This window comes from Pseudorca crassidens, chromosome 9 (assembly GCF_039906515.1).
Source record: "Pseudorca crassidens isolate mPseCra1 chromosome 9, mPseCra1.hap1, whole genome shotgun sequence".
Classification (NCBI taxonomy): Eukaryota; Metazoa; Chordata; class Mammalia; order Artiodactyla; family Delphinidae; genus Pseudorca; species Pseudorca crassidens.
In genome coordinates, this window is record NC_090304.1 from 53,461,466 (window position 1) to 53,486,239 (window position 24,774).

Consider the following 24,774-nt stretch of genomic DNA (forward strand, 5'->3'; position numbering starts at 1 on the left):
ACCTCGCGTCAGCCAGCCCCAGCTACGGATCCCGATGGACTCCGCGCGGCACGTCACGCTGTCAGCTCCAGCCAATCGGCTTCGGACAAGTAGGAGGGGAGGGAGACGCAGAAGCAAGCAAGATGGCGGCGGCGGCTGCACAGGGAGGGAGAACTGGTGGTGGCGGAGGCAGTAGTGGGGCTGGAAGTGGTTCCAGCTGTGGGACAGGCAGTAGCCGCAGCGGCTTGCTGGACAAGGTGAGAAGTCGGTTCTTGGGGGCAGGCGAGGCCTGGGGACGCCCGGGAGGCGGCGAGCCCCCTTTCCCATCCTCGCCCCCCCTTCTGCGGCTTCCCAGGGGGAGTGCTCGTCGGGCCCACAGTGGGAACCCTGCGGGCGCTTATAGCCAGCTCCCTACACACCTCAAACCCGGGCTCTCTCCTCTTTAGGACTTCTTTACTTCTCGGAAGTGATCGGTCCTTAATGCCGGCCACTACAGCTTCTTAGGAATATTCGATTATTCTCACATTTCAGTGCAGCCATCGCTTTTTCCTTGGTGGTGCTGGGGGTCACTGTTGAATGTGCCCATTTCACCGACAGGGAATTGTGAATCCTGACTGAATGAAAGCCGCTGTTCGAAGTCAGTAGCCTCCAATCTCCCCATCACGACCGCCACACTTGCGTGCTGCTACATATTCCAGAGTGCTTTGGGCCTTTTGCTTACTGAAGTTTCTAGGCGTTTTACCTCGATACGCCGAATACTGAGCTTCGAGTATTGACTTCCCCTACGCGCTGACAGGAAACCTTTAAGATTTATCTTTTTTCCTCTCTCCTTCACCCTCCCCCTTCCTTCCCTTCCCCCTCCACGCCAAGTGCCCTAGGTGAATCGTATTCATGAGCTTGTTACCTGCTCAGGCTTACCTCTTCTTCCCCTCTACCCATCCAGTTGTGGTTTTTTGTTTTGTTTTTTGTTTGTTTCTGTTAATGTGGTCCTAACAACAAGGGTTTAAAAGAAAAGAAAAAAGGCAGATTCTTTTCCTGGGTTGGCCCTTCTTGCCCTTTGCATAGCATCTCGAGAGAAACAGTTGCGTGTAGGTCTGGGTCCTAGTACTGGTTCTGCCTCTAATTAGCTGTGTGACCTTGAAATGTGCTTGTTCTCCCTGTGTTTTGTTTCCTCATCTGTAAAATGAGGGACTTAGCCTTAATGTACCCTAAGGTTCCTTCCAGTTCTCTCATTGTAGGGCCCTAAGCCAGTTTGATGAGAAATGTTAAGCATGGGGTCTTTAACATAGTAAATAGTCAGGATTGTTTACTTTAATTGAAAACAGCTTTCAGACTTCTCTGTGCTTAACACATGGTAGGTGCTTAAGAAATGAATACATGATCATATTGAGGGGCTTGGATCCAGATCTTTTTGCTTCTCTTTTTGGGTGTCACTGGTTTTGAATTACATGGTTCTCACACTCTTAACCCTTCTTAAGAGATAGGAACATGTTCTGGGAGTTGGGATGGTAAATCGCTCCAAGGTGTGTGAAAGTGTTGAGAATTGATGGTCATTTTCATACACAGATCCTGCCTTCCTGCTGGGTGAACACCTCATGGCCTATGTTTATTCTGTCCCATTGAGTGTTCTTGCTCTTTGCTCCACTTGGATCATCACCAGCAAACATTAAGCATGGACAGTCTGCTAAGGCAGTGATTACTGAAAAGTGTATGGCATCAGTGCGTTTTGGAAGAACCTGCGTTTGGGGGTCATAAGATTTGGGCTTTGACATAGATCTGCTAGTTTCAAACTGTATGAAGATTGGCAAGTCATTTAACCTCACCAAGCTTTCCTTTCTTCACCTGAAATATTAGGGTTTTGGGGAGAATCAAATGAGATGATATACGTTAATGATCTCTGTAACCTATAGTATCTAATACAGAGGTGTAATGGCAGAGGAAAAGAATCCAGAATCCTACTGCCAGAAAGTACTCAGTATAGCTGAGTATAGGACATGGGGTACCCAAAATATTAAACATAAAACTATTTGGTATTCACATGTGTACTTTTTAGAGAAGTTAAAGTGAGAGAATGATTCCTGAGATCTAATTGATAAGGGGATGAGAGCCCTAGGGAAAGACCTCATGTTTGAGAGTGGAACTGGGACCTTATTTTGAGAGAGAGACAGAGACAGACAGCCTACCAGTTAAGAATGTCCTTGAACAAAGGTACACGGTGCCTGATGTTTCTCAGGTACTGTTGACTGACTGTTCTCTAAGACAGGGGTCCCCAACCCCCAGTTCCTGTTAGGAACCAGGCCGCACAGCAGGAGGTGAATGGGGTGCCAGCGAGCAAGGCTTCATCTGTCACTCCCCATCGCTCGCATTACGGCCTGAACCATCCCCGTCCACCCACCCCAGTCTGTGGAAGAATTGTCTTCCACAAAACTGGTCCCTGGTGCCAAAAAGGTTGGGCACTGCTGCTCTAAGAGACCTGTAATGACAAATAGGTAGAATCAGATGAAGAAGGGCATGGATTGCTTGAAGTCGAAGTAGGAAGGAAGCCTGTTGAAGGTTTTTGAGCCTAATATATAAAGTGGTTTTAGAAAAGTTATTCAAATAGTTCGGAGTGGTAGAAATTAGAAGTCTTCTAATAAGTCTTCTCATACCATACTAGTATATGGGGTTTAATATAAAAAGAAAGACAAGTTTGAGTTCTAGTGCAGCATGTTAAAAACTACATGGTCTTGGATAAGTTTGATATCACTGAACTTAAATGTCCTTATGTGTACATTGTGGATGCCCATACATATGGTAGGCTTGTTGTAAATATTAAGTCATAATATTGGTAAATGTTCTTTGTACAGGGCTATAAAAATAGAATGATAAGGTGAGGAGAACCCTAACTTGAGTAGCAGAGATAGATAAAAGGCCTCAGAAAGGAGCACTTGGCAGAATTAACTAAGAAGTGAGGGGCCGAGGAGAGAGAAAATAAGTCAGGAGCTGTTTAGGTGCTTTTTCTTGGAGAACTTCATTTCAGCCTTACATTGAGGTGTTTTTCCTCTGAAGTCTCTGGCTTTATTGCACATGGGAATTCAGCTGTCACTTAATATGACATACTGTTTTATATTGTTCTACCAATTTGTCCAGTTTCCCATGAGACGTTCTCTATAGTGATCAACACAGAATAAATACTTGGAGCATTGAATTTAGCAGAGAAAAAACTTCAGATCTGCCACCCCAGTCTTCAGAAACTGCCTTAGAGGATGATGCCTCTATTTGAAAACTGAGGGTACTGTGGAAGAGAAAATGGGGAAAAGATGTTACTCTCAGTGGAGCAGGAGCTGAATGAATAGAGAAGCTTTTGCTCTGTGGGAATGAGAGGCTGTTACCTTACAGTTTCTTTAATTTGATTTGTCTTGATTTTTTTGGAGGGTTTTTATTTTATTTCTTGCAGCTTTGGTTTTACTTGCCATGAAGAAATGTAATAAAGAGATGCAAATGTGCTTGTAGTTTTCCCTAAGCAGATGTGAGTTTCTGCTTCTATGAAACTGACTTTGAGAACAAAGCAATTTTAGTTTCCTGATCTTAAAGATAGGTATGCAAATATAACCTTCCAGCTTCCATCACAGAATAACTTAGATCATTGCAGTAAGTTATTTTTCCCAAAATACATCAAAGCATTTTGTTCTATGTAGCAGGCTATAAAAATTGTTTGCTTAATTTGTTTTGGCTATTAAAATTGACATGTGGCATTAAAACATGCTTTCCAGAACTATATCCAAATTCTTTTAACCTCATAGTTGGATTTCTGTCTCCTGGCTGGATTTTTTTTGGCTATTAAAATTGGTTTGGCTATTAAAATTGACATGTGGTGTTAAACCATGCCTTCTAGAAGTTATATCCAGGCCCTTTTAACTTCATATGTGGATTTCTGTCTCCTGGCTGGATGGTTTTTGGCTATTAAAATTGTTTTGGCTATTAAAATTGACATGTGGTATTAAACCATGCTTTCTAGAAGTTATATCCAGGCCCTTTTAACTTCATACATGGATTTCTGTCTCTGGCTGAACTGTCAACCTGATCTTAAAGTACCCCTTTTATACCTTAGTAGCTGAGAACGTAGGTTCTGGAACCAGGCTGGCTGGCTGGCTTTGAATCCTTCCTCTGCCACTTAACAGATATATGTTCTTGGGCAAGTTAATAAATCTCTTTGTATCTCAGTTTCCTCATCTGTAAATTGGGGATAATAATAGTATTTACCTTAAAAAGTGGTTCCTGGCACATAGTAAGCACTCAGCAAAACATGTATAGCTGCCACTAACTAGCTTGTTACTCTGGATTTCAGCTTCCTTAGATAATATTTTTTATAACATACGAAGACTGTCTACATCAGACTTTCTTGGGGTTTTAGTAAAAAATAGAGAGTTCTGGACCTCATCCCAGACCTGAATCAGATTCTCTGGGGGTGGGGCCTGGACAGCTGCATGTTTTCACACATGGCTGTTTATTTATTTATTTCCTCTACAGTTTAACAGGTTAAGAACTAAGGGGTTTTTTTCTTGTTTGGTTTTTAACTATTCTGCTTAATCAATAGTGATTTCTCGAAAATGTTTATAATGAAGAGGCCTTGAAGTTCATGTGTTCAGCCTCCTCATTTTATAGACATGGACACATGGAGAGGGGAAGATGAAGCAACTTGTCCAAGAGCACACAGCGAGTTAGTTACAATTCCAGAACCTGGCTTCCCAGCTCTTAATCCAGTACTCTTACCTTACTTAGTACATTGCCTCTCATACTGGAGCAGACCATGTGCTAGCTAATGTAGTAGTGGAGAGAGCATCTGTTTTGAAGTTGGAAGACCTAGGCTGAAGCCTTGGCTTTGTCACCCACCAACGTGTGTCCTTAGACAGGTCTTATATACTCTTTTGCTCTCTTCGATGGGATCTTAGCTTGCCAGACTCGAACAGGGTAGTATATGCCTGTACCCTAACCCAGCTCTGACAAAGAGGGTGAACAGTTTTATGGCAGTACTGTGATGTGTGTGTTTGTGTTTAAAGAAACAAGATGCAGGCTTTTAACACTGTTTTGCAAACTAAACTTTAAAAGCATCTCAAAACTCATTATTTTTGACTTCATCAAAATTAAAAACCTTTTTGTGTCAAAGGACATTATCAAGAAAGTGGAAAGACAGTCCACAGCATGAGAGAAAATGTTTGCAAATCACATATCTGGTAAGGGTCTAGTATCTAAACTATATAAAGAACCTTACAACTCGATAATAAAAAGACAAACCAGTTTTTAAAAGAATAAAGGATGTTGGAGTTCCCTGGTGGCGCCGTGTTTAAGAGTCTGCCTGCCAATGCAGGGGACATGGGTTCAATCCCTCCAGGAAAATCCCACATGACACAGAGCAACTAGGCCCATGCGTCACAACTACCAAGCCTGCGCTCTACAGCCCACGAGCCACGACTACTGAGCCCATGTACCACAACTACTGAAGCCTGCACTACTAGAGCCTGTGCTCCACAACAAGAGAAGCCACCACCATTAGAAGCCCACACACCGCAACAAAAAAGAACCTGTTATTGCTTCCCCAACATTGATTTTTAAAAAAGCAAAAAAAAGGATAAAACATGTGAATAGATATTTCTCCATAGAAGATATGCAGATGGCCAGCAAGCACATGAAAAGATGCTCAACACCATTAGTTATTAGAGAATGCAAATCAAAACCACAATGAGATACCAGTCGTATGGCTATAATGAAATAAGAAAAATAACCATTATTGGTGAAGATGTGGAGATATTGGAACCCTCCTACATTTCTGATGGAATGTAAAATGATGAAAGTTAAGAAGAGTTACCATATGACTCAGCAGATCCCACTCCTAGTTATAAACTCAAGAGAATTGAAAATGTGTGTCTACACAAAAACTTGTACACATGATCACAGCAGCATTATTCACAAAAGCCAAAGGGTGGAAGCAACCCATAAAAGTGTGGTATATCCATGCAGTAGAACATTATTTGGCCATAAAAAGGAATGAAATACTGACACATGTTACAACATGGATGAACCTTGACGATGTTATACTAAGTGAGAAAAGGCAGTCACAAAAGGCCACATATTATATGATTCCATAGATATGAAATGTCCAGAATAGGCAGATCCATGCAAACAGAAAGTAGATTAGTGGTTGCCAAGGCTGGGGTTGGGGTGGTAGTAATTGGAGTGACTGCTTATGGGAATAGGGTCTCTTCTGGGGGTGACGAAAATGTTCTGGAATTAGATGGTGATGATTGCACAACCTTGTGAGTATAATAAAAACCACTGAATTGTACATTTTAATTTATTTTTAAATTTTATTTATTTATTTTGGGCTGCGTTGGGTCTTCGTTGCTGCGTGGGCTTTCTGTAGTTGTGGTGGGCGGGAGCTACTCTGTTGCAGTGTGCAGGCTTCTCATTGTGGTGGCTTCTCCTGTTGCAGAACACGGGCTCTAGGCGCGTGGGCTTCAGTAGTTGTGGTGCACGGGCTTAGCTGCTCCGTGGCATGTGGGATCTTCCCGGACCAGGGCTCGAACCCATGTCCCCTGCATTGGCAGGCAGATTCTTAACCACTGTGCCACCAGGGAAGGCCAGAATTGTACGTTTTTAAATGGTGAGTTTTATAGGTGAATTAGATGTCAATTTTTAAAACATTCTTTTTATTTTTACAGGGTTTATGGAGTAACCTTTAAAGCTTCAAACTATTATTTTTTTAACTATTTACCACTATATACACAGTGGTATCAAAGATTTTAACAACCTCTATCAGCTCAAGTCCCTTCTTTAGCTGTTGCCTGCACCATCTCTCTGTTCTGACCTCCGTCTTGTCAAATCGTAGTGGTTTTTCTTATTACCTGGCCTTAAGTATTTGACTCATCGATCACTTCTTTCTTGAAATATTATCTTTATGTGGCCTCTAGAACACCACTTGCCCTGGTTTTCCTCTTTCTCCACTTATCTGTCTTTATTGTTGTTATTTTTTCTTCTGACTTGTAAATATCAGCAAGCCCCTGGCCCTCTCGATGTACACTCATCCCAAGGAGATAAACAGTGTCATGGCTTAGATTCCATCTTTAAGTTGATGACTTCCACATTTATATTTACAACCTAGACCTCTCCTCTGAGCCCAGATTTATATGTTTAAATGCTTGCCATCTCCACTTTGATATCTGTTAGGTATGTTAGACTTAAGTAGCCAGATCCAGTCTACTTACCTCCAGTTACTCTGGTGTTGCCACTGATACTCATGCTCATAATTATCGTGTGGTCATTTCTAACTTCCAACTTAACTCCAGTGATAACTGCAGCCAATAATAAGCCACTATTAAGCAAGTAATTTTCTTTGCAATATTTCTTGCCCATTTTTATAAAAAATAGATGGAAATTGAAGATTAAGTATGTTGCCAGGAGCAATAATATCTCTCTTTGAGATACCCTGGTATTTCTTAATTGGAATCTAAATTAGATGACAGTAAGCATTCTCAAGACAGATCGTTTGCTCCCCAAATTGAACATTTTTTCCTTATTTTGAACTTACTGCTTTCTGATCTTTTGCCAAATGTGTGCATATGGGAGGTAGGGGTATGTATTTCCAACTCAAATAGTATCTCAACTTCTGAGTCTGCCATCAGTTTTCATAATCTTATTTTGGTTTAGAAAATTCTGAAATCAGTGTAACTGTAGAGCTTAAACATCTCAAACTCATCATATACAAATGGGTATTTCTTCTTTTTCCTCCTCTGTTTCTTCTCTTGGAAAACAGTATGACAGCTCAGAGAGTTATCTAAGCCCGGATTCTAGTAGAATGGTCATCTCTATCTTCTCTTTTTGATGTTTCTTGTAACTAGTCTGATGTTAAGTCCTGCCAATTCTACCTCATAAATAATCCCCTTTCATCCCCTTACTGCTGCTCTGATTCAGGCCCTGCATCTAAATCAGGCCCCATCTGATGTGTTTATCTCCATTGTTACTCCCCTCCAGACCATCTGCTAGGTTGCCACTAAAAATGACTTTTTTAAAAAACATAAGTTTGATTGTGTTGTTCACCTGCTTAAAATATTCTCCACTGCTTGTTTCAGAATAAGGTCCCAAGTCCCCTAGCCTAGTAAATAAGGCCATCTAGGATATGCTCCCTCCGTCATGTGCCTCATCTCCTACTACCTTCCCCCTTTGCAGCCTACATCCACTTTGTAAACTGAGAGAGACCAAAGAAGAAAGAAAAAAGGTTTATTAATTTTTCTTAGAGCCATGCTCAGTTCTTTTAAAATCAGAGCAGGGTCCTTCCATTGGCACAGCTCACTTCTGGTATCCTTCATCTCTTCAGTGTGAATTGAGGAATCCTTTGAGTCTTACTGCCCAGTTGTCAAGCTAAGGAACTTTATGAAGCAATCCACGGAGGTCTTTATCACTGCATAACTTTACTTCTGTTTTCACTGCTATTAAAATCTTTTTATTATTCAGATTTGCAGTGGAGAATAACTGAAGTGAGTCTTTGTAATGTTCTATCAAAGCCATCAAATGCATAATTTTTGTGTATAGTTCGTCATCCAGGTCTGGCATCAGTCAGTGTGCTGGTTTGATAAAGTGTTTTATGTTGATAGTGGCAGGGAAGTACTTTCTTTAAGATAGGACTTTTTGAACTGTATTTTCAGTCAAATAGCCGTTGGTTTTAACTGGAGGAAAATGGAAAATTCCAAATATTTTGTATCCTGCAGGTTTTGTTGGCATATTCAAGATTAAAATCTTTTTAAGATTTTTTTTTGTTATTAACTATAACTTATTAGATAAGAATCAAGATACTTTGTATGGCTGTCACTTCAGCAGTCTGTGTCCTTTTGTTTTTATGGCTAATAATTCCTTTCCTTATATTTTGTGGGAAGCAGTGTAGAATAATGAAAGAGCATAGGTTTTGAAATTATGAAAACTTGATTGACTCCCAGCTTTACCACTTCCTAGCTTTCACCTTGGGCAAATTTCTTAAACCCTTAGTGTTATCTGTAAAAGGAGGATGCTAGTCAGTTTGGGCTGCTCTCACAAAAATACCATAGACTAGATAGCTTAAACGACCAAACTTCATTTCTCACAGTTTTGGAGGATGGGAGGTCTGAGATCAGGGTGCCAGAATGGTTGGGTCTAGTGACAGCCCTCTTAACTGGTTACAGACAACTTTCTTGTATCCTCATATGGTTAAAACAGAGTAAAAGCAGGTTCTCTCATGTCTTTTTATCAGGGCACTAATCCCTTTCACGAAGGCTCTACCCTCATGACCTAATTACTTCCCAGAGGCACCACCTCCTAATACTGTCACATTGTGGTTTAGGATTTCAATTTACAAATTTGAGTGGTGGGAGGAGGGTGGAGATGATGGACAGGGGCTGGAATTATAAACCAAGAAAAGAGTAAGGCATGGTATCTAAGAAAAGGGGAATTAGCCCAAGAGAAGGTTAAGGGAACTCCCCGGGTCATAGTAAAGGGAGATTCCAGGATGACAGTTAATACAGCAGGACTGGAAAGAAATCCACCTAGATTGAAGCAGTCCAGAAGGCTCCAAGAGAGACTTCTCCAGGAAGATGAAATTCACAGAATGCTGAATATGATTGCAAATATTGAAAGGAGAGTTAAACAATTGAGGGAGAATTTGAGAATATATTGGTGAGAAATACCTTGTAGGGTTAAAAACAGCAACAAAAACAATAGTAGCTCCAAGAAAAGCAAAAAGCTATGCAGGAAAGAAAAAGTAATCCTAATATACATGACTCATCTGTGACTAGCATTTATGGTCATATTGTAACCTCCAAATAATGGTCTAGCAAAAACTAAGGTATAAGACCAAATCAATATTGATCTACTATAACTATATTAAAAAGATGGTGAGGGAGGAGCAGGAAAAATAAATGAGAAAGTGGCAGGGGATGAAGTGGTTAAATCTCATCTTTCATGGTGAAAAGTCAATAGATTTAATGCTAAGAACTGAAAATAATAATATAAACTTTTTTTTTCCCCCAGAGATGTGGATACCCAAAAAATCAGCCAAAGGAGTTGAAATTAGTGCCTGTCTCTGGAGAGTGGAAAATGACAATAGAAAGAGTCTTAAGGGGAGGGGAAGCAGGACTGCTATTTTTTTTTTTATAACTTACAGAACTCTTTAAACCATGTATATATATGTATGATGTTGGTGCAAATAATAACTAAGTAAGTCAATACTTGTGATTGTGCTCAATATACACATATCTATAATACACAGGAGGGAATGCAGGGAAGAGGAATTGTGTGCAGAGTTACCACATCCTTACAAAAGGAAGGTAATTTGCACTTAGGGTTGAAGAAGAGAAGAGTGAGGAAAAGAAGATAGTCCTGAATAGCAATAGAGAGTACATGACCAGGATCGTACATTTTAGTTGATGGGCAGTTTTTGAGAATGATGGAAAATGTCCATTTTCCTGCCTTTTTTTCCAGATGTATCTCTGTACTACAGCAGAGATGCTATTTGCTTTGATATAGGCTAAGGTTTTTCATTTACACAGAATGGATGATGCTCCTATCTCTTGAGAAATCAATTATAAACTTTCTTGTTTATGTAATTCACTGGAAATGTTCCTGTACCACTTACTGAAGATCCTTCTAGGTACCAGTGGAGTTAGAGCTGAGACTATTTTAGCACATGTTGTAATGGCTTCTTCTCTGTTTTATCCCCCAATATTGCCAAGAAGTTATCCTCTGAATTGTAGAGGCAAGTTTCTTTTCTGTGATGCACTGCAGGTAGTGATGGGTGGCTGGGTTTCTCTGAGAACATAATTTTTTTTTTTTTTTGGAATGAGCCAAAAAATTTTTAATGACTTTGATTCACAAATAATTCAAATTCTGTTATGGATTCTGGCTATACAAGTTCTTTCTTTTGCTTGCTATTGTCAAAATGGGATTTACTAAACTAAGTGTAAGCGAGCTATTTAGCTAGATAGCCTGTGAATTTCTTCTTGGTTCAATTTGTGTTTTTTAAATTAAGTGTCATGTTTGATTTGTAGGCTGGCAGGCTATGAGAATCATCATTACAACATGCTTCCACTAGTAATTTTCTCAAAGAAAATTCTTGTTTTTTTGAGACATAAAGGGGAAAGCCTTGATTGAGTTTTAATCACTTGAGGTATGACTGTTTTAGTTCATGTTTTTTCCCCCAACAAACTTCACAGAATAGTTTTTCTTTTTTGTGTAATAGTATATAGAATCACAAAATTAAGTTTGATGAATTATATTTCTACACTCCTTTAAAATCTTCTCACGTTTTACGATGTTTGTTCCATCTTTATTTCTTGTATGCAGCATCTCTGAACTTGTTCTCAGTCAGAACAAAGTCATGTACCTAACTGGTGATAGGACTTAGTTCAAAATGTTCTTTCCAACAGACTACACTGGATTTGCTGTTTTCCTACAGTTAAGACATGCTGATAAAATATAAAAGTTGTTAGCAGACAAAAATGTATTAAAGGAGACCTTTGTCATTTTGTTAGCATCCGAAAGTTCATGGATGTATATTGTCTGGATTTTGTAGTCACAGAATGAAAGGATGAACAAGTGCAATTCCTTTCTATTCCCACATTTTTGTAAAATGGGGATGGGATATTTGAGTTCACACTATAGTCTCTGCAGCCTATGTAAGTGTTCTGGTTTTGGCCTTGTACATTTGACTTTCTAGCATGCAGACTGGCAACATCATACGAGTACCACCAGATTCTAGTGACCTAGTCTCCTTCAACTTCATTTTCAAGTGTTTTGTCTTTTAGCTGTCCAACATCAGAAGAGAGAATAAATGTTATATATACTTGAGAATGCTCTTAAGGAAGTAGTTCATTTTACTTTTAGTAAGATGCCATATCTCTTAACGCACAACTTATCTGTTTGATTTACAGTGGAAGATTGATGATAAGCCTGTAAAAATTGACAAATGGGATGGATCAGCTGTGAAAAATTCTTTGGATGATTCTGCCAAAAAGGTACTTTCTTTGGGGGTGGGGAGCGGGGAGTCTGTTACTATGTATACAGCTGATGGCACATCTCTTGCAGGGTTTTTTCCTTCTATGACTTAGAATGACTTTACTTTTCAGTGTTAGGAATTGAGCCAGAAAGCATTTTCTAAAATCCTTACAGTGTATATAGGGGAACAGGTGTTAAAATATAATTGTTAGTTCCTCAAATTTCTCTTCAGAATCTCTAATTTTTGAATTCCAGAAAGCTGGTAATCTATCATTTTTGAGGTTAATTAGCCTAGAGGCAAGAGGGTTGAGGGAATATAGGGCATTCAGCCATGATGGGTCATCTCTGTATTTTAAAAGGGAAAAGAGGGCTTCCCTGGTGGCGCAGTGGTTGAGAGTCCGCCTGCCAATGCAGGGGATGTGGGTTCGTGCCCCGGTCTGGGAGGATCCCACGTGCCGTGGAGCGGCTGGGCCTGTGAGCCGTGGCCACTGAGCCTGGGCGTCCAGAGCCTGTGCTCCATAATGGGAGAGGCCACAACAGTGAGAGGCCCGCGTACCGCAAAAAAAAAAAAAGGGAAAAGAAAAGTTTAGCTTCATTCTAGGGAGATGAGGATTTTTAAAAAAAAAATGTATGAGAAGTTGATGAACTTTTTCTCTGGGATCTTTGTAAACAGGTTGAATATTTTTTTTGCTCAGAGTGGCAAAATTCTGATTGGAGATAACAACTTGATCATTTATATGATTAACATAACTTTCATCATGGAAATTAAGAATAAAAGCAGATACAAAGAGGGAGGTATTCCTATTAGCTTGCTTCCTTCTTCTTCTCACTAGGTACTTCTGGAAAAGTACAAGTATGTGGAGAATTTTGGTCTAATTGACGGTCGCCTCACCATCTGTACCATCTCCTGTTTCTTCGCCATCGTGGCTTTGATTTGGGATTATATGCACCCCTTTCCAGAGTCCAAACCTGTTTTGGCTTTGTGCGTTATATCATATCCTTTACGCTCAGGTTTGTTTTCTACTGACAGTTTTTTAAAATCTCTACTGGTACTCTTCTCTGCTCCTTACAAAAAAACAAACTTTCATCTTGGGGCCTGCTCATGTTACGATTTAACATTATGAAATGTGAGCATCTGTAAATTTATGTCATAATTATCATTGATATTTTAGATTCAATACAGTTATTTTATCTTTAATTCTGTTTAGTTATTAATGTAGAGGTTATAATCCAAGTGTGAGCACCTAATAGGAAAACACATAGGAATAGTGAGACCCAGCTCTTCTCATTTCTAGCCTAGAACTTAACCCATTAGACCAGGTTGCTTCAAGCCACTCATGCCAGGGTATAGGTATACCTCACTTTATTGCACTTTGCTTTATTGTGCTTCATAGATAGCGCATTATTTTTTTTTTACAAATTGAAGGTTTGTGGCAACCCTGTGTGTTGAGGAAGTCTGTTGGCGCCATTTTTCCAACAGCATTTGCTCACTTTGTATCTCTGTCACATTTTGGTAATGCTCACAATGTGTCAAACTTTTCCATGATCATTATATTTGTTATGGTGATCTGTAATCAGTGATCATTGATTTTACTATTGTAATTGTTTTTTGCGGCACCACAAACCACACCCATGTAAGACAACTAACAATTTAATGGATAAATGTTGTGTGTGTTCTGACTGCTCCAGACCAGTCATCTCTCCATCTCTCCCTCCTCTGGGCCTTCCCTATTCCCTGAGTCACAGCAGTATTGAAATTAGGCCAGTTAATAACCCTTCAGTGGCTTCTAAGGGTTTAAGTGAAAGGAAGAGTTACATGTCTCTCACTTTAAATCAAAAGCTTAGAAATGATTAAGCTTAGTGAGGAAGGTGTGTTGAAAGCTGATATAGGCCAAAAGGTAGGACTCTTGTGCCGGTTACCCAAGTTGTGAATGCAAAGCAAAAGTTCTTGAAGGAAATTGAAAGTGCTACTCCAGTGAACACATGAATGATAAGAAAATGAAACAGCCTTAATCCTGATATGGAGAAAGTTTTAGTGGTCTGAATAGAAGATCAAGCCAGCTACAAGATTCCCTTAAGCCAAAGTCTAATCCAGAATAAGGTGCTAACTCTCTTCAATACCAAGAAGGCTGAGAGGTGAGGAAGCTGCAGAAGAAAAGTTTGAAGCTAACATGGGGTGGCTCATGAGGTTTAAGGGAAGAAGCCATCTCCATAACATAAAAGTACAAGGTGAAACAACAAGTGCTGATGTAGAAGCTGCAGCAAGTTATCCAGAAGATCTAACTAAGATAATTAATGAAGGTGCCTATATATACTAAACAACAGATTTTCTTCAATGTAGGTAAAACAGCCTTATATTGAAAGAAGGTGCCATCTAGGACTTTCATAGCTAGAGAGAAGCTTCAAAGGACAGGCTGACTCACTTGTTAGAGGTTAATGCAGCTGGTGACTTTAAATTGAAGTTCTTGCTCATTTACTATTCTGAAAATCCTAGGGCCCTTAAGAATTATGTTGTATCTTCTCTGCCTGTGCTCTATAAATGGAACAACAAAGTCTGGGCGACAGCACACCTGGATGACAGCACATCTGCTTACAACATAGTTTACTGAATATTTTAAGTCCACTGCTGAGATCTACTACTCAGAAAAAAAGATTCCTTTCAAGATATTACTACTCATTGACAATGTACTTGGTCATCCAAGAGCTCTGATGGACATGTACACCAAGATTAATGTTGTTTTCATGCCTGCTACACAACATCCATTTTGCAGCCCATGGATCAAGGAGTAATTTCAACTTCAGGTTTTATTATTTAAGAAATACATTTTGTAATGCTGTAGTGCCATAAATATTGATTTCCTCTGATGGATCTGGGCAAAGTAAATTGAAACCTTCTGGAAAGGATTCACAATTCTAGATGCCATTAAGAACACTTGTGACTTATGGGAAGCAGACAAAATATCAAACGTTAACAGGAGTTTGGAAGAAGTTGATTCCATCCCTCATGGATGACTTTGAGGGGTTCCTTACCTCAGTGGAGGAAGACACTGCAGATGTGGAAACAGCAAGAGAACTGGAATTGGAACTGGAGCCTGAAGGTGTGACTGAATTGCTGCAATCTCATGATCAAACTTTGACAGATGAGGAGTTGCTTCTTGTGGATGAGTAAAAAAAGTAGTTTCTTGAGCTGGAATCTACTTCTGGTGAAGATGTGAAGATTTCTGAAATGACAACAAAAGATTCAGAATATTACATTAACTTAGTTGATAAAGCAGCAGGGTTTGAGAGAAGATTGATTCTAATTTTGAAAGAAGTTCTGTGGGTGAAGTGCTATGAAATAGCACTGCATGCTACAGAGAAGTCGTTCATGAGAGGCAGAGTCAATGAATGCAGCAGACTTCATTGTCTTATTTTAAGAAACTGCCATGGCCACCCCAGCGCTCAGCAACCACCACCCTGCTCAGTCAGTAGCCATCTGAACATTGAGGCAAGACCCTCCACCAGCAAGAAGATTACTACTCGCTGAAGGCTCAGATGATGGTTAGCATTTTTTAGCAATAAAGTCTTTTTTAATTAAGGTGTGTACATTGGTTTTTTTAGACATAATGCTACTACACACTTAATAGACTACAGTATATGTAAACATAACTTTCATATGCCCTGGGAAACAAAATTTGTATCATTCAGTTTATTTTGACACTCCTTTATTGTGGTGGTCTGGAACCAAACCCACAACGTCTCCAAGGTATACCTGTTTTAGGAAAGGATCAGATTTTGGAGGTTCAGATCTGTGTCAGGTTTCCTTGAAGCTGAGGGGCTAGACTGGGAGTTACTGAGCATGAGGTATAGGTGTGGCTTGTGTAACAGCTAGAGAACCTGGGTTTGAAATTTCAAGTTGTTTTTGTGATAATTACTTTTTGGAGACTGTTTGAATGCTGCTAACTTATAAATATGAGTAATACACACTCAGAATTATTGTAAAGATCAAATGAGAGATTTTATACTATATTTAGAATATAAAGTTAAATATGTTGATAGTTTTCTTGTGGTCCCCACTCCCTCCTCCCCAAGTCAATCTATACATACTGAACTTTTCTTTTTAACTTAAAAAATATATTGAATGTCTTTCCATATTAGTATATATAGGACTGCCTCATTCTAAATAGCCACCTCGTGCTATTGCATGTCTGCTATGTACTGATACGTACTAGTTGTTGAAAACAGATCATTTTGGTAGGCAGTTTACTTTTCATAACAATCTTACAACCACCTGAAATATTTCTAAAAATTCCACTTTGGGGATTTTTCTTCAGAGGCAGTTAGAAAGCCATCGAATAAAGCAGGTCCTGACCAAAAGTGGTATTATCCAAATTGATCTCAGATTATAGTCACAGAATTTGCACCTTGACTGCTTACAGTATCAGATAAATCATCCCAGTATGAACTTTTTCACTATTAAGGCAGTTCAAAAGAATATGCCATAGGTTCTAGAGACAGTTCTCAAAAGAGTTCCAAAGATCTTTGAACAATGACAGCAACCTTATTATAATTATATGGCCTCCCAAGAGAACGGCCTTGATGGAATTTCGTTTGTTTGATTATATTTGTTTAAAACAAAACGTGATCTTGCCATTTTTATAATCATGTCATTTTTATATGTAATAATAGTACCATTATAAATGTCTTCTGTGTGGTGTACACTAAAAATATATATACCATCACTAAATCTCATGACAATTCTAAAAAGTCAGTTTTATCCCCATTTTAGAGGTGACAGTATTAAGCCTTGGGATAAGGAGTAATTTGTCAAGGTTACATTGGTTAAAAGCCAGAGTTCAAATCTAGGACCACTTTACTCCAAAGCTCATACTTTGTACTATACTTTCCTGCCTGTCCCTTATATAAAATTTAAATGACACATGTACACAAAGCTCTTTTGCCAGTTTCTGGCACACAGGTACTCAAGTATGATAGTTAATACTGTCAAAAACTGAGTATAGGGCTTCCCTGGTGGCGCCGTGGTTGAGAGTCCGCCTGCCGATGCGGGGGACACAGGTTCGTGCCCCGGTCCGGGAAGATCCCACATGCCGCGGAGCGGCTGGGCCCATGAGCCATGGCCGCTGAGCCTGCGCTTCCGGAGCCTGTGCTCCGCAACGGGAGAGGCCACAACAGTGAGAGGCCCGCGTACCGCAAAAAAAAAAAAAAAAAAAAAAAACTGAGTATAATAATAAGCCTACATGTATGGAGGAAGTAGTTGTCCTTCTCGTAAACTAAATTGTGGTAGTCGCCCAGCTAGCTCATTTGGTAGAGCATGAGACTCTTATAGTAAACTAATTTGAAGTCAGTTTTCCTCTTTTAATGACCCTTGAAATTGGTTGAGTGTGGTCAAGTCCACTGTGATTATTAGTTTTGTATTGTATGGAGAAATAAGCACAAGTCTTGACAAACTAGGTAATAGAGGATCTCTTTATATATGTTGTCCTTGAACAGAAAGATGAGAGCTGATTTATGCCCTGTACCTTTTTCCTTTCTTGTTTTTTGAGATATTCTTTGCAGAACTAACCAGAGAGAGCCTTGCTTCTCTTGCATAAAATAAGGATGAAAATGAAATAGTTAAATTTTCAGTGTTTTTACAGCAAGACAAAACTGTCTTCTTTAGGCCTATCATTATGAAAGTTTTTGTAGCCCTTGCTTGTCAGTTTGTGTTATTTCTCTTTTGTGTGTATTTTCCCCTTAACTTTATCTGAACCTATTTTGTGATGATGGGGATCCTGACCATTTATACCTCATATAAGGAGAAGAGCATCTTTCTCGTGGCCCACAGGAAAGATCCCACAGGGATGGATCCTGATGATATTTGGCAGCTGTCGTCCAGTCTCAAAAGGTATGACTATCCTCACAGATTCTTAAATCCTGCTGTTGGGTTTTCTCTGGGTGTTAGTCATTATCAACAGACTATTGTATGCCTACTCTTTGCAGATCATAGTGCTAGTCATATAAAATGAAGAAAGGATTGTGAACTAGAAGGTTTTCCTTTGTATTGCACTTCTGAGATTCCATTATCACAGAAGTGCTCTGAGGATAAATTGTGGGAGAAAGTACGTTGGTGGAAGAATAAAGAATGATTTTCTTTTTCCTTGTGGCCAATAAACTGAGCCAGTTAGAAGAACTATAAACTATATATGTATCTGTAAAGGCCAAAGGTATGAAGTCAGTTGTCTTTGAAGAACCCCATTAGCTTCTGTGTCTTCTGTGATCCTGACTGCAGTCTGTGCAATCAGGAATCTCTGAAACAATGCACTGGGCAACTCAGAGAAGCACAATTCAGTCAGCAATGGGTGTAACTTTGTGCAGCTGACACCTCAGGTCTTTCTAGGTATCTAGAACTGGGTTCAAATTCCAGCTTGTCTCTTTCTAGCTGTGTGACTTTTCGTATATCAGGTAAACTATTTGAGCTTTAATAGAGTAAAAAATGATTCGTACAGTTTTTGTGAGGATGCCAACTGGTATATATAGTTGACTCTTGAACAACAGGGGTTTGAACTGCGTGGGTCCACTTATACATGGGCTTTTTTTTCCAATAGTAAATACTGAAGTACTGCACAGCCCATGGTTGGTTGAATCTGCAGATTCGGAACTGTGGATACAGAGGAACCACCTATATGGAGGAGTGACTATGAGTTCCATACACATGGATATTCAACTGCGCAGAGCATCAGCACCCCTAACACCCTCTAACACCCTCCCCCTGCCCCCATAGTGTTCAAGGGTCAGCTGTATACCAAGCATTATGAAAGATGGCATCTGTTGAGCATTTACTATATACTAGGTATTGTGCCAACTGCACCGTCTCATTTAAACCTTAGAACAACCCATTTTAAAGATAAGAACCCAGGTCCAAAGGGTTTAATGAATTATTCCAGGGTTATAGAGCCCAAAAGTGAATCTAGCCACATCTGAACTCATGCTCTCAGTCACTATCCTAAAAACACATGGTATAGTTCCTAGCACATAGTAGGCTCTCAAATTTTAAGTACAGTTACTCACATATATGAAGGTAAGTATAGCATCAACACCAAACAGCCTCTCATTACCAGCTTGTGGAGATATCTGTAAGGAGGAGCAGACCTTCATTCTGACGTTGCACCTGAGTTCTTATCTCCTGGCAGGACTCATAGCTGCCATTTTGGTCTCAGCTGTCATAAATCTGCACCCTGTGCCAGGCCCCTAAAGCAGAGTTTCAGAATTCTAGACCCTAGCAACATCTTGATTTCATTATTTACATGCTGACTTAAGTATCTTTTAAACAGCTTTATTGAAATATAGTTCCTGTACCATATTTCACCTATTTAAAGTAGTTCAGTGGTTTCTAGTGTTTTTAAAGATGTCTACAACCATCACCACAGTCAACTTTTATTTATTTAAGTTTTGGCTGCGTTGGGTCTTCGTTGCTGTGCACAGGGTTTTTCTAGTTGCAGAGAGCGGGGGCTACCCTACATTGCAGTGCGCAGGCTTCTCACTGAGGTGGCTTCTCTTATTGCGGAGCACTGGCTCTAGGCGCATAAGCTTCAGTAGTTGTGGCACACAGGCTCCAGAGCGCAGGCTCAGTAGCTGTGGCACACGGGCTTAGTTGCTCTGCAGCACGTGGGATCTTCCCGGACCAGGGCTCGAACCTGTGTCCCCTGCATTGGCAGGCGGATTCTTAACCAGTGCTCCATCAGGGAAGTCCCCTACAGTCAACTTCAGAGCATTTTTATCCTCTCCAAAAGAAACTCTGTACCCTTTAACAATCATCTCCCTATCCCCTCATTCTCCCAACCTGAAGTAACCACTAGTCTACTCTGTACATTTCCCTGTTCTGTTTATTTCATATGAATGGAATCACGTGTAATATGTGATCTTTTGTAACTGGCTTCTTTCACTTAGCATAATGTTTTCAAGGTTCAGCCATGTTATCAATATTTCATTCCTTTTTATGCCAAATAATATTCCATTGCATGGATATACCACATTTTGTTTATCCGTTTATTAGTTGAGGGACCTTTGAGTCATTTCCACCTTTTGGCCTTTAAGAATAATGCTGCTGTGAACATTCATGTACAAGTTTTTGTGTGGACAAATTCTCATATAATATACCTAGGAGAGGAATTGCTGTATCATATGGTAACTCTTTTTAATTGCTTGAGGAACTGCCATACTGTTTTCCAAAACAACTGCACCATTTTACAATTCTTCTAGCAGTATATGAGGGTTCTGATTTTTTTCACATTCACTGCTGACTTTTACCAACTGCCACATTGTTGGTGCCTGTAGAAAGGAAATATGCCACCTCTGTTCCTTCTTGCTGTAGTGAAATACAGGCTCACTCCTCTTTCCTTAGAGGTGGCTCCTGGCTCATTGGCACTCTCTTTAACATAACTCCTTTCAGAAGGCTTGATTGATGATTTCAGTATCCAAGTAGATGATTACTCCAGTACTCTGGCCTCTTAGTTTTACTTCCTCTCCTCTGATTATCTTGTTTTCTGCCATGTCTTAAATACTTATTTCCCTGGACATACCCTAGATCTTGCTATTACTGATAACTAATTACCTTCAATAACTTCATTTTTAAGTATCCCACTCTTTGACCATTGCTTTATATTTTTCTAGTTTATCTCCTTCTTGTTCTCTTGTCCCAGCAGTTCTTCAGCCCCAGTGGCATGCATAATCCATTGAGCCTACCACCTTTGCCCTGGTCCTCTTCTCTTCATTGTCTCACTTCCTCCTTACCTAGCTTAGATTCCGTGGCATTTCTGTAGTGCAGTTACTCTCTCACTGTCCTAGAGGATCTTTCATACCTTCTTCTCTATCCTCAAACCTCTTGCCCTCCTCCCCCACTTCACTCTCAGCTTCTTTTGTTTCTGGGAAGATAGCAGCAGTCAGAATTCTCCCATCGTTATCCACTCACAGTGCTCATCATACTCTACCTTCTTTCTCAGTTCCTGTCTGAAGCCTCTTCTCTATTTGTCCACTAGATTCTATCCCTTCTCATTTACTTGATGTTTCCCTCTCTGCTTGGTTATTCTTCCTGGCATACAAATATGTTGTAATTTCTCCCACCTGAAATGTTGTTTTTCTTTTCACACATTCTCCTCACATGGTCTTCTCATTTCTCTGCTCCCCTTTTTTCTTCTCCCATCATCTCTTGGATTTGCATATCTTCACTTCTCTTTCCTCATTGTATTTGACCTGTCAGCAGCATTTGAACAGTGGCTCACTCTCTCCCTGTTAAATTTGTTTTTTAAAGTAGGCTTGTAGGATACTGTAATCTTCTAATTTTCTTCTTACCTTAGTCTCTGTTCCTTAGAGTCCTGTGTGATTCTTCATTATCCCGTCTCTGAATTTGAAATGCCACTAGTGCTCGTTCCTAGCAGCTCTTCTCTATCTGTATTCACTTACTATGTGTAATCTTATCCAGACTTTCAGGACTTTAAATACCTTCTATAATGATGAAGATCTCTAAATCTGTATTTTCATCCTAGACCTTCTCCAAACTCCAGCTATGTCCCAGATTTCTGTTTGACATTATATCCTAATAAGCGTCTCAAAATTAACATATCCAAAACCTAACTCTGCTATCCCTTACCTAAACCTGCTTTTCCCCATCTAAATAGATGGCAGCTCCATCCTTCTAGTGACTCAGGCCAGAACTCTGGAATCATTTTGACTCCTTTATCTCAATCCTTTGAATAGGTTGTCAGCAAATTCTGTCAGCTCTACCTTCTAATTATATTCATTCTAACCACTTAGTATCTCCACTGCAGCCATCATCTCTCAATTAGGTTACTGTAATAATGTCCTAATGGACCTCTGCAGCTGCTCTCCCTGCCCACAGTCTCTTTCCAGTACAGTGGGCAGAATGATCCTTTTAAAACATCAGGCAGATCAACTCAATCCTCAGCGCAAAATCCTCTCACATAAAGACTGAAATCCTAAGCATAGCTTAGAAGTCCATGCTTATCTATTCTCTGCAGCCCCACACCCATGGACACACACTCCGCATCTCCTGTGGCTTTTATCCTGTCCCTCTCCATTCTGTTTGCATTGGCCTCCTTTCTGTTCTTCAGACATTCTGGGCACGTGCTTACCTCAGGGCCTTTGCATTTAGTGTGTCCTCTGCCTGGAATATTCTTTTTCCAGATAGCTTGTTCTCTTACCTCTTTAGGCTCTGCTCAAACATCTGCTTAGTGAAGACTTTCCATATTTAAAAGAATATCATAATTTTTATTTTATTGTTCCCTCACACAGCAAGATAAAAGTCTCAAAAGACACATTTGTCTGTTGTGTTCACTGATGTATATCCTTAGCATCCAAAACTGCCTGACATATATGGTTAGTCCTGAATAAATATTTGTTGAATTAATGAGTAACTTTTTAAAAATGCATTAGATCGTGTCCTGCCATCAGAGCCATGGAACTGAGCTCAAAAGTCCAAAAATTACTGTGATATCAGTTAGCAGCAGTTGATCAGAGCTTGAGAAAAATTTTTGAGGTGTTGAAAATATTCAAGGACCTTTACTCCTAGCTATCCAGGTTGGAAGTAACTGGCTAGACAACAATTTATTGAGCTGTGATTTTTTTGAGCACTGGTTAATGATAGGCACTGTTATAACCATAACAGTGATCCTGAAAAATAGGTGGTGCTTTTCCTGTTTTAAACATGCAGAAAAAAGCAGAGGCTCAAGCCTCTGCTTCCTCTAAAGATAATACCAGCCTGACAGTCCACCGAATATGCTCTAATTAAATGGAGACAGAAACAGGTGCAGTTGCGGGGAGAAATGTCAGCCTGCCAGGGGTTGATGTTGTAAACCCTCTTGAATAAGTAGAGATAGTAAAAGCCTTCAAGATACCTTAAGGTGTAGCTAAGGGATCTCTGGAGTTCATGTAGTAAAAGATATCCCTGACCTGGTAGAACCTGGAACTAGATTGATTACAGGGAACAAGGACTGAGCAGCCTGGAATTGGGGAACATCTGTGAAAACAAGGGTTCTTCATTTATCAATAAAAATTTGATTGCCCAACAAACTCCAAGCTAAGAATAGAAAATAAGACAAAATCCTTGCCCTCAAGAATCCCTGAGACAGGGACTTCCCTGGTGGTCCAGTGGTTAAGACTCCATGTTCCCGATGTAGGGGGTACAGGTTCGATCCCTGGTCAGGGAAGATCTCGCATGCTGCATGGTGCAGCCAAAAAATTTAAAAAATAAATTTCACAAGTGATACGTGAAAATTTAAAAAAAAGAAGAATCCCTGAGACTAGTGAAGAACAAAAATACGTAATTATCATTTCAATAGGTAATTTCACTGACAGCATAGGAGCCTGTCATTAGACCTAGCAGATGATAGGCACTGAGTAATTGGGTTGACTATTAATTGACGGTGCATGGATGACAAAGGCAAGACATCTAACCCAGTTTGGGAAGGTTTTCCCAGAAAAGTTCATGCCCAAGTATGAACTTAACAAATGGGAACGTTTGTTACAGACAAATTAGTCTCACTAATGAGTGAGACTGGAGCAAAGTGTCTACTAGGAGTACTCTTCTAGCATAACAACGAAGCAAAGCCCAGCAGTGAGAGAAGATGGTCCGTGTGGTTTAACAATCTATGACAAGGTAAAGGAGGCACATAGTAATTAAATCAGGGAAGACATGGCAACGCCTATGAACCAGAACTTCTATCCTGAAGGTGCCCTGGAATTTTTTTTTTTTTTCTGGAAAGGATAATGTTGTATGTTCCCTATATCACTGGTAGCCAGCTCAGCCCTATTTTTCAAAAACACTTGGTGCTCTGTTGTTACTGGCTGAATGTCTGTGTTTGGTTTTTGATTTGTTATCTTTGCTTAGGTTCGATGACAAATACACTCTGAAGCTGACCTTCATCAGTGGAAGAACAAAGCAGCAACGGGAAGCCGAGTTCACCAAATCCATTGCTAAATTTTTTGACCACAGTGGGACCCTGGTCATGGATGCATATGAGCCTGAGATATCCAGGCTTCATGACAGTCTTGCCACAGAAAGAAAAATAAAATAGCCACTTCTAAAAGCAGCCATCTTTTGGCTGGATCATGCTGAATTGAGGGGTGAGGGAGAAAGAAACAGAACTTAATATGGATAAAGTAAGAAATGTAAAAAATGTCAGTTTTGTCTTGAAATTTTAGTCCATTCTGTATAAATAGAATTTTCTAGCTCAGATATGAGAAGTTGTAGCTCTGATATCTAGCTGTAGCCTCTTTGGTCTGCTGATTGCATTGTTTTGATTTGCTTTTCTGGAAAAGCATTTTTGCTAAAAACCATACAGACTTCCTCCTTCATACCTAGCAGTACTTTATATAGTATAGCTTTGTGCCATGCAGCATTTGAAGACTCAGTTTTTTAAACTGTTAACCTGTTGCTGACTTTACTGTGTTAATTCCCATTTCAACAGCTGTTTCCCTTAATTCAGAATACAACTTCTTGTGTATGACAGTTTTCCTTCACACACCATTTTTGTGGGTGTGTATATATCTGACTTGGGGAGAATTGGGGAAAAAAACCCACAGCTTTTTAATTTGTTTAAAAGAGACTTTCTGCCTGTTACATTTTGTGCTCTTAACCAATTAAAGAAGCCAATGGCATTTTTAGTTTTATTTTGTCTGTTTTCCACTAGTATATCCCTGTTGATTTGTTTGTGCCCTTTATCAACTGCCATTTTCTAAAATTTTTTTCAATAAAAGGAAAGAAGATGTGAAAAAATGGAGTCATAGTCTTGATGGAAGGAACAGAGC

At 39.8% G+C, this 24,774-nt stretch overlaps 1 protein-coding gene and 1 long non-coding RNA gene across 2 annotated transcripts in view; one reads left to right on the forward strand and one right to left on the reverse strand.

The window, feature by feature from the left end:
* The first annotated feature begins 76 nt into the window (after nucleotides 1–76).
* SPCS2 (signal peptidase complex subunit 2) lies at nucleotides 77–24,636 on the forward strand. The gene is made up of 5 exons (XM_067750354.1): nucleotides 77–236; nucleotides 11,910–11,993; nucleotides 12,807–12,966; nucleotides 17,722–17,857; nucleotides 23,855–24,636. Exons 1-5 carry the CDS (start codon nucleotides 123–125, stop codon nucleotides 24,039–24,041), a joined length of 681 nt encoding a protein of 226 aa, XP_067606455.1. The 5' UTR covers nucleotides 77–122; the 3' UTR covers nucleotides 24,042–24,636.
* LOC137230617 (uncharacterized) overlaps nucleotides 14,761–24,774 on the reverse strand; it is a 21,392-nt gene continuing 11,378 nt past the window's right edge. The window contains exon 2 of the long non-coding RNA XR_010946188.1: nucleotides 14,761–15,194. This is a non-coding gene — a long non-coding RNA (uncharacterized lncRNA). The remainder of the gene's footprint in view (nucleotides 15,195–24,774) is intronic.